Below are 10,463 nucleotides of genomic sequence, written 5' to 3' on the forward strand. Positions count from 1 at the left end.
CTACTAGCTCTTGAAGCTCCTTTTCGATTGGTTGCACCGAGGAGGCTCCGCCGACTTCCGCTGTTAAGCGTCGGGGTTGGCCAGGGAGGCGTTTGCTATGGAGGGTGGCGGTTCCGTGTCCAACGTGGAGGTGTGCAATTTGGCCTACGCAGGGCAGCTGGACGAGCTGAAGGAGCGCCTGGCTGCCAACCGGGGCCTGGCGTCGCGCGCCGATCAGGTGGGCCTGGCAGCCGTTGGGCGTGGAGGGGGCTGGGTTGCCAACCTCCAGGTGGCGCCTGGAGATCTTCTGGAGTTATGTTCGATCTCCAAACTATGCTCAGATCCCCTGGGGAGATCGGCTGCTTTGGAGGGTGGGCTCTATGGCATTCTATCCTGTTGAGCTCCCCTCCTCCCCCCACAAATCTCTCCCTCCCATGACTCCACCAAACCTCCAGGAATTTTCCAACCTGCTGTTGGCAACCTTATGCAGACGAGTCTCCAAATCCCTTCCACTCAGAATCTCTCTCCACAAGACATCTGAAACTTGAAGAACAAGTGTCCGGAGAAGTAATGGTAGCCAGAAGGGAAGTTTTAAAAGACAGATCCCGCAGCAGGGCAAAGGCTTTGCTATACACTGGAGCTGTGTGAAGGGGCTGTGAAATGCCAGGAGAGAAACTTCAGCCCATTATAACCTCTCCAGGTCCAAGACTGGCTCTGGAAGGCAGCTCCAGCCCATTTCCATTCCTTGCTGCCGGCTGGTTGCTACCCTACACAGGTTTAGACCGGAGAGGAGAAATTGACAGAGCCTTTGGGGAGGCAAAGATGAAATTAACAAACCCTCTGAGGAGCAATCTCAGCTGGCTCTGTCTTTTAAACTATGCTTCCTGGCTAACATTGCATCTCCCTACACTTGACCAGCACGTGCTGAGGCGTCTCGCGTAGAGTCTTTGCTCTAAATCTATTTGAAGGATGCATTCTGTACATGCTCAGAGGAAGTTTGAATCCCCTGGGTGTAATGTCACTTCAGATTTGATTATTTCACCTGAAGAATTTTGCAGTTGAGTGGTGATTTCAGCCTGCACTTTCTCCCTTTATTCAAACCCAGCATGCTAAACCCAGGATGGCTATACAATGCAGGCCTTAGCAGCCCCAGGTGGCCATAGCAGATTCTCATGAAACGTCAGAAATTTTCTTGCAGTTTCGCTTTCAGATAAAAAAGAAGCTTCGTTCTTTTTTTCTTCTCTGTAATAGAGAAAATCCACTTTCAATCCACATCTTTATTTTGAGGTTTGTAGTATGCTTTATATAAGTTTTAATAAGAGCCCTGTGGCGCAGAGTGGTAAGCTGCAGTACTGCAGTCCAAGCTCTGCTCACGACCTGAGTTCGATCCTGGCGGAAGCTGGGTTCAGGTAGCTGGCTCAAGGTAGATTCAGCCTTCCATCCTTCTGAGGTCGGTAAAATGAGTACCCAGTTTCCTGGGGGTAAAGTGCAGATGACTGGGGAAGGCAATGGCAAACCACCCTGTAAAAAGTCTGCCAAGAAAACGTTGTGATGTGACGTCCCCGCCATGGGTCAGTAATGACTCGGTGCTTTACCTTTTTTTATATATGTTTATGTATTTGAGTTTAATGGTATGCCTGACAGTAGAAGCTCTCTGTAACTGTGATATGTTATTAGTGTGATGACATCTGACCCTATATCAGGGCAGAGGCTTGAACAATCTGAAGTGATTTCTGGGGCAATTTTGAAAATACAGTGGCCCCCCAAGTTGGCCCTTCTCCTCTAACCACTAGATTGTGTTTTCCTGGTTTGCAAATGATCCTGTGCTGTCTCTCTCTATTCTAACAAGGTCAGTTTCTGGTGTGCTGATGCTCCTTTTCTGGTCTGTCACATTTAGGATAACAGGACAGCCCTTCATTGGGCCTGTTCAGCTGGACACACAGACATTGTTGACCTCTTGCTAGGTCTGGGAGTCTCTGTTAATGACAAAGATGATGTAAGTATACATGGGTTTTTTTGAGGAGTTATCTATACAGAATCTAGTTCATATGGTTTCTTAGCCTGCTAGCTTCACTTCCAACTTCTAGCGTATTCTAAGAGACATCAGTGACATAATGAGTATTTTTGACGTGTTATCTGAGGTGGGAGTCTGGGCACCTCCTAGTATGCCAGTGTGAGGTGAGGTTTTCAGCCCCTTTTCCCTCTGATAAGTCACACATAAAAACATCCTAACTGTTGCTAAGGAGGCCTGAATCCAGTCAGTGCCTGCATAAAAAATCTCCTGGGAATCCTACTTGACCTCTTTGGGTTATGGACAGCAGCCTATATAGCTACCTTAGATTTGGGGGGGGGGGGGCGGGTGCTAAGCTACCTTAGTGACCCTCATTAGGCAGAAAGGCAGCACATGAATTTGAAAATAAAATAAATATAAATGCAGTAATTAATACATTCACCAGCTTTCATACAGCAAACAGTTCACCATGTGAAAAGGAAGCTGTACATCAAGACTGTCTCTTCCAAAGGGCACTTTTGTCTTGGCAAATGAATTCACCCTCTTGCTACCCCTCAAGCTTCTAATGTAAGCAGGCCTGCTTAGCAAGAATAGTCACGCCTCTCCAATCCTTACAGTCACTTATAATCAGGGCTTTTTTCTGGGAAAAGAGGTGGTGGAACTCAGTGGGTTGCCCTCGGAGAAAATGGGCACATGGCTGGTGGCCCCGCCCCCTGATCTCCAGACAGAGGGGAGTTGAGATTGCCCAATCTCAACTCCCCTCTGTCTGGAGATCAGGGGGCGGGGCCACCAGCCATGTGACCATTTTCAAGAGGTTCCGGAAGTCTGTTCCACCGCGTTCCAGCTGAAAAAAAGCCCTGCTTGTAATTAAATAAGGAACTGGCAGTAGCAGTAGAAGGCCTACATTAGAAGTAAGAGTAACTAGCTCAAGATTGGAATGGGGGGGAGTAGCCATGACCAGGAGGAGGCCTGGGGAGGGTGAATACTTTTTGGACATTTCATATTATATGACTACAACAGTTTCATCTTGTGTAGGCATTGGGTATGTCTGCAGTCTGCAGTCAGTGACGAACAGTGAAATCCTAAGCAGAGTTGCTCCAGTCTAAGCTCATTGATCATGGGCTTAGACTGGAATAACTCTGCATAGGATTTTTCTGTAAAGCAGGCAGTCTGTGAAATAAGTTACAGGAGTATTACAAGTGGGGTGCCCACAAGGACTTACGGTGGGTAACTCATTTTCCTCTCCCTCGTGATGTCCTCTTTCCCTTTTGCCAGTGCAAAGAATTGGGGTCATTTCTTTGAAACAGATCATTCTTCTGCCCACTGAAGAGTAAGGGTTTGTGTGTCTTGTTTTCTTGGTGCCTTCAGACTGGCTGGACTCCACTGCATATTGCAGCATCAGCTGGCCGAGATGAAATTGTGAAAGCTCTGATTAAGAAAGGCGCCCAGGTGAATGCCGTCAATCAGAACGGCTGCACACCTCTGCATTATGCAGCCTCCAAAAATAAGCAGGAGGTAAGAGGTTTGTGTATTGCCCCTCCTTTCTGTCACTTAGCATGGAACACCCAGTTGCATCAGCTTTTCCCATTTTCTCACGCTTAGATCGCATTGATGCTGCTAGAGAATAAAGCTAATCCAGATGCAAAGGATCACTTGGAATCTACTCCACTCCACAGAGCAGCAGCCAAAGGAAATCTGAAAATGATACAGATCCTTTTGAAGCACAAAGCCTCGGTCAATCTACAGGATTCCGAGGGAAACACTGCTCTGTAAGTGCAACTGTACTTGTGGCATATGGCATATGCTAGTTCTAGGGGGGTTTAGAACACAAACTCTTTTCTCATGTTCAGATTTTTCTTCCCTCTTCTCAGAGCCAGGAACTGGCTTTTTAAAAACCTTCACAGGCCCAGAATCTTATACAATGTCATTTGAAGCATGTTTATGTGGAAAATTTAATGTAGTCTGTAGTACCGTTTATGGCACCAATCTTGGTCTTTGTATTGTATTGAGCTTTTAAATACTGTTTTTAGATAACTGTTTATGATTTTAATGTGCAGTGTTTTTCTTTTTGTTAGCTGCCCTGAGCCCGCTTGTGGGGAGGGTGGGGCATAAACTTTAGAAATAAATAATAAAGTACACCCACCGAGTTTAATAAGATATAAATGTGCACAGGATTGCCATCGTAGACTAAATTAAATTTTACATTTATGGACACTTATTGTTTCCATAAACCAAGTGTAAAAATATACATACCTTTTGAGGGTAATATACAATGTACATAAGATCTCATTCTCTTCATGGTGGCAGTGTGGCTGAAGGGTGGGACAAATAAAAATAAATACCTTGTCTCTCCCAACTGCCATGTGATAGTTGAATTTTGTCCTTGTTGTTTGACTGAATTGAGCCTTAGACACCCCAAATAAACCACATTTTGTTCCTGATTTTAATAAGCCTTATATTCTCAAGCTCTTGGATTGTGTCCTCCTCTCATGTGCATGTCATGATTTAAGATTGTCTACTTTATGAAGCTTTCGAACTGATTCCAATCTGTTGTCACGTCTGAATGCATACACCTTCACAAATGGAGTTCTCTTTTTGTACTACTTTCGTACTACTTTAAACCATCATTTAATCTTGGCTGAACATCTCAGCTACCTGAACACCTGAAATTGGATGTCACAATAAACTGGGGCTACATCAAGAACTTCCTAAACCAGGAAATTCTCAGTCGTGGCTCTACCTGCATGGGAAGGGGGCTCATGGAACACATGGGTCCACGTTGCTGAGGCTCATTCATGTCAAACAAACTGTGGTTTGTTCATGGTTATCTGAATGCAGGCCTAGACTCCTAAATACCATTGAGGTTCAAATAATGAAGGGTTGTGAGTTTTTGAGTTAAGTGTTTTTTTACGAATGTGACACCAGATTGTTGTGGCCTAGCATTTGTGTCTTGGGCGGAACTGGTAATTCTTGGTCTTGTTTACAGCCATTTAGCCTGTGATGAAGAGAGAGCGGATGAGGCCAAGCTCTTGGTGTCCCATGGAGCAAGCATCTATATTGAGAACAAAGAAGAAAAGACTCCATTGCAAATAGCAAAAGGTGGTCTGGGTTCCATCCTCAGGAGGCTGGTTGAAGGCTAGTTGTTGTCCATCTGCTGGAACTCTGCTCTTGATGAACCTCTGGAATATATTGGCAGATCTTTGGTTCCCAACTGGAATGGCCACTTCATCTGTTGTCCATCCCTACATCATCTGTGGCCATATCTTCTTGTTCCTGCCACCTTGGAAAATGAATGTGCTGGCACCAGAATGAGAAGATGCCTTTCCCGAGTTGTATTCCATGAGGGCCTTTAAGTACCAATGTCCTCCAGATGGCAGTTTTCCCAAATAAGCTTGTTTGCCACAGCAGACAGTATTTATCATGTACCCCAAAGCAGCCATTAAGTCTAAAAGTCGTCCGTTACCTTTTCTTTTTTAAATTCAAGTGCCAGCAAGGTTGTATGAAATAAAACATGATGGAGGAAAATCCTGGCGCTTATTGAATAACAGTGGAAGAGGGGTTTGCTTAGAGAGCAACTGGCCTGGAGCATTGAGGGAAGACCGTGAGCGTAAACAGTTGGTAGAACTGCAAGCTCGCAACTTAGAAATAGGTTTCTGTCTTCTGAAAGAAAGTGTAGTATCACCTTGGAGTGCAGAAAGTTTACTGTCTGGGGACTGCCTATTGCAATGGCCTGCTTATTAAAATAATGGTGTGTCTTGGTTTTAGCTTCTCTGTTCTTTAGCAGTAAGTTTCAAGTATAAATGTTTGCCAATGAGGCAAAATGTTTGTATGTTCTGTGTTAAGACTATCCACAGCAAACTTTTTTGCCTTTACGCTTTTTCTCTGTTGGCACATTCCTGACTTGTTACTCCAGGTCAATCTTGTTGTAAATAGAATTACATTGATGGATTTAGTCCCAAAGCTGAGAAATGGAAATGAATTTTTCCTGCTTATTTCATAACTTACGCATTTTAGTCATCATTGCAGCTTTTCTTTGTTTCTTTTAAGTTCTAAGCTCTTTTCTGAAATGCAGCAACTAAACTATAGATACAGCAAAATATAGATACAGAACTTCTGTTCTCCCTATAGCCCCTAACAATTTTTTTATAAGTGGCCTGGTGTGGTTGAAAATTTCTAAAATTTCTTGAGTAGGATTAGGAATCTTCAAAATAATTTTTTCAACTTAAGAGTAAAAGATGACACTGAAATTGTTCAGCTGTCAACTAAGCTCACATAATCATACACATCTGGAATTTAGGAACTTGGTGAGTAGAAATGGATCATTTTCTTCCATCATTATAGTTTAGTAAACTTTTAGTACCCTTAGTAGCAATGAAAGGATCATGCAGCCCTCTGAATAAAATGATGAATCAAAGCTGAGCCCAAGGGTGTGTAAATTACAGACCCTAAACGCAAGTTATAGGAAAAATACAGAATTGCTAGTAGAAAAGTCGATGTACACGGTCTATGATAGTGTAGGTGCCACCGATGGTCTAAAGTAAACCTAGAAAATGAAGATTAAGCTACAGCTAAATGTTTTGTTAAAATTAAGAGTAAGAAAAAAACCTTTCCCCCTCTTTCCTAACTCCATTAAGGGTTCCAGTGAAATTAAGCTTGATTAAGTAGTATATATTTGCAGAAGCTTATATTCCAGTTTGCTAGATGCCTAATCATCTACATTTTCCTGTATGCTTTTATACTTTAAAATACATGATGGTCAGAAATAGGTTGCTGTCATCTTGGTTGACATCCTGTTTCCCCTCAGTGCAATACGGTAGTGGAGGTTGGGCTAATGCGGGAGAATTCAACCGTGATCTTGACTTCAGATTGGAAGTCGGTTGCCTTTTCCAAGGTATGTTTACAGGAAGTGGGGGCTCCGAGCTCTGTGGGAAAGCTTACGTTCCATCCACATGAGAATCTGGGATTGCTCTGGTTCTCCTCTCAGATAGGGGAACCATTGCCAGTTAGTGGTAACCTTTCAAGACTAGATTCAGTGTTCTAGGCATACCCCTGTATATTGTGTCATATCCATAACTGATGTCACTTACTGCACCGTGCCCTGGTTCCATAGAGTTAACACTATAGCTACAGCATTCTTTGGTCTTCAGAAATTAACAGTACATCCATTTCTACCACTCAAGAGTCCTCACAAAAAATCTTGTGGGTCAGAATAAGAAATCACAGTAAGTTACACAAATGTGCATCTATTTATTTTGATTACAAAATTCAGGTTTTGAATTTTTTAATATAAAAACGAGTGGCAGAGAGCAAAGAAATAGGGAAGCACACCGGAGTTGGAACTGGGCAGTCAACAAATGCAAGATTACAAAGAGTGATTGTCTGGATTCCGAACTCTCTCCAACTAAGTCTCCACTGTCTTCTAAATGTGTTCTGTGAAACCCAAAGACTGATGGTACAAGAGTCATTTGTGAGCTGGGAGTTCAGGGTGGCCATCAACTGACTCAGTTGTAAGTGCAACAGGATCTTTGATTACTGAAAACAACTGCAGGTTAATATCTTTAGTTTGGTCTGACTAAGGAGGTCACTAAGTAGTGAGCAATTCCTGAAGTTTCCTCAGACTCATCATGAGGAGAGATGTAAACTCAAACGAAAAAAAGGGGGCGGGGGAGGAAAACATGTTGGGCATGATGTAAATGCTAAGTCTACAGAAAGTAACAATTTTAAGACGAAGCAAAGAAGACACAGTGCATTAACTTAGGCCTGTGCTACTTGTTAAAAAAAGGTTTTGTGTTTGCACAAAGATAAAATGGCAAGTTACTTTAAAATTATAACCGCTATTTGTAGTGTAGATCTTTCTCCGTGGCTCACTGAGGCACACAGAGCCTTTGAAAGGCAGAGTGCGGGAGTTCAGAAGAACATTAGTCCCTATGTTCTGATTAACTTTTAGTTTCTTGAAGTCTTCTGGAGAGTTTCAAGCCATTACTTTGTAATTTTTTGGGTTGCCTCTATGGTTGCCTTTGGATCTCTTTTCTCTGAACCAAAACTGCAACCTGCAATTTCTGCTTTGATGACTGCAAAAGTAAATGCCATTGAGAACAGCAAGTCCTGAACTCAGACACTCATTTTCGGGAGGTGTAGACCGTCCAGGTGATACATTTCAGAGAACTTACTTCGTTTAATTGTTACAACACATTTAGAACTTACAAAATTATAAAGCAGACAATATTGTACTGAAATGGAAGGCCCGTAACTTGGCCAAACACAATTCCTCTTGAAGTAATTATTCCACTGGGATGATAGCTCTGAAAGTGACCTCCAAGTAGGATGTAGTATATACATTGTAGGATAAGAAAATACACGTTTCTTTAAAACTTTCATTAAAGGCAATTATTTGCTATTTTCCACCAAAACAATTTAACGAAACGTACATTTTAAACTGGGATTGATAAATGTATATACATGTATCGACGTATGTACACGGAGTAAATGTGTACCAGTCTCCAAATCCAGCAAGGGAAATCTACCAACAGAGGCACAGCCATGGGGGGGGGGGATGCTGTCTGGCCCCCCTGCACAAGCTGCACTGCCTCGTCATGGGAGAAGCTGAAGGAAAGTTTTAAGCTTCCAGGTTGTGTGGCTGGCTCGTCAGGGAATTAAAAGATGCTTTCAGGACAAGGGCACTTATAATGCAATCCTAAGCAGAGTTACTCCAGTCTAAGCCCACTGATATCAATTGAATTTACTATTGAATTCACAATTGAATTTACTATGGCCATTTCCACACACGTTGAATAATGTACTTTCAATGCACTTTAGCAATCCTTTGGAAGTGGATTTTTTATTCCACACATGGAAAAGCAGTTCCAAATGTTCACTAAAGAGTATTGAAAGTGGATTATCCAATGTGTATGGAAGCAGCCTATGTGAGGACGTGGCAGTAGGATCCCAGATTTATTTAAAGGAAGGAACATGCATTGGGATTAATGGAATTTACTGTCCAGTAAAAGTCTTACGTATGAAACTGCTAGCGTCAGCCAGCAGCTCTTGCCTCGGAGCTTGTTCACAAGTGTGTGTGTGTGGCGGGGGGTTGAGTTGGCTCCATCGTACACCCATGTAATGGTGACGGGCTACTGTAACCCTTTTGAAAATGGACTAAGTGATGATGCACATGACACAGTGATCTGGTCCTTTGTGCCATCTAAGCTAGAAAAGGAAGCTGTACACTTAGTGGGCAGGTGAATGAACCTTGATGATATTCAGCCAAGGATTCCCAGCTTTGTGGAACCTACAAGTAGTTTTGGAATTTTGAGAATGTTTACAACGCAATGGGACTGGGTCCAGTCCCCCAGTGCTAGGGGATTCCACAACATGTTAGGAGATTCTGAGTCGAGCATCCTTTTGTGGAGGAGGAGGCTGTTTCCAAATAGGCGCTCCCTGCAAACCCAAAGGTAATGCTTCTTGGGCTCTTCTGAAGGTACCTGCTACTCTGAAGTAGAGCGGGGCTAGAATTTGATTTAGAGAGGAGGCGTTTGAGGAAAAAGGAAGTAGGTGTTTGAAAGCACATGGGTGCTGTGGGATCCAGTGTCTTAGGCAAATGCCTTCTGGTAGAAGCGGCACTAGAAGATAGTAAACGAGCTGGGGTGGCTCACCAAACGTTGGCTGGCACCAAGTGTTTGAATGTGTGAACTGGTCCTGATACTGGTCAGCCCAAGTACTCTATACAAAAGGGAAACACGTTGATACAGAACAGACCCATGTTAAATTTCACCTACAAGGATCAACATGCTAAAGCAGCTGGATACTGGATGTTCCCCTTTCGGCTGGAAAGCAGAAATGAAGCCAAAGAAGCTTTTCCTACCACTGTCTGTCTCTGGAAAATTGCATCTGTTGAAGGTGAAAGGACTCTGGCAAGCTACTGTTAAAGGCAGGACTGGTTTAATTAAAAAAAGGCTGGCTGCCTGGACAGCTCTCTGTTGTCTGCGGGGTCCACTGGGGCCCACATCTCTATCTCAGAGCAGCCTAAGAGTGAGCAGATGCATGGCGGATGCAATTCTGGGCTAAGGCCCAAATTCATCAGCTACCAGTGACAGAGCTCCAGGCAGGGCTTTTTTTTCTGCTGGAACGTGGTAGAACAGAGTTCCCGAACCTCTTGAAAATGGTCACATGGCTGGTAGCCCCGCCCCCTGATCTCCAGACAGAGGGGAGTTGAGATTGCCCTCCGCACCGCTCGGCGGCACGGAGGGCAATCTCAACTCCCCTCTGTCTGGAGATCAGGGGGCGGGGCCACCAGCCATGTGACCATTTTCTCCAAGGGCAACCTACTGAGTTCCACCACCAGCATCACACATCTTTCCTTTAAAAACTTGGTTTTGTAATGCCTTGGAGAGAGGGACCTGGCTCCATGCGAGGTTCACACCCCCTCTTGCAGTGGACAGTGCAATCAGCTTTGACTAAGAGGCGGGAAAGGGGACGG

At 43.8% G+C, this 10,463-nt stretch overlaps 1 protein-coding gene across 1 annotated transcript; it reads left to right on the top strand.

Moving 5' to 3' along the window:
- Positions 1 to 86: 86 nt before the first annotated feature.
- PSMD10 (proteasome 26S subunit, non-ATPase 10) lies at positions 87 to 5,748 on the top strand. Its single transcript, XM_054996500.1, has 5 exons — positions 87 to 217; positions 1,877 to 1,975; positions 3,359 to 3,505; positions 3,593 to 3,759; positions 4,977 to 5,748. The coding sequence occupies exons 1-5, from the start codon at positions 98 to 100 to the stop codon at positions 5,128 to 5,130; spliced, it is 687 nt and encodes a 228-aa protein (XP_054852475.1). The 5' UTR covers positions 87 to 97; the 3' UTR covers positions 5,131 to 5,748.
- Positions 5,749 to 10,463: the final 4,715 nt, after the last annotated feature.

The sequence above is a fragment of the Eublepharis macularius genome, chromosome 13 (genome assembly GCF_028583425.1).
Source record: "Eublepharis macularius isolate TG4126 chromosome 13, MPM_Emac_v1.0, whole genome shotgun sequence".
NCBI lineage: Eukaryota > Metazoa > Chordata > Lepidosauria > Squamata > Eublepharidae > Eublepharis > Eublepharis macularius.

Bases quoted from the DNA above. Each gene is read 5' to 3' on its own strand.
- PSMD10 (XM_054996500.1), top strand. From the start codon at position 98: ATGGAGGGTGGCGGTTCCGTGTCCAACGTGGAGGTGTGCAATTTGGCC. The intron at 3,506-3,592 runs GTAAGAGGTTTG...TCTCACGCTTAG, and splicing joins CCTCCAAAAATAAGCAGGAG to ATCGCATTGATGCTGCTAGA. The intron at 3,760-4,976 runs GTAAGTGCAACT...TCTTGTTTACAG, and splicing joins TCCGAGGGAAACACTGCTCT to CCATTTAGCCTGTGATGAAG.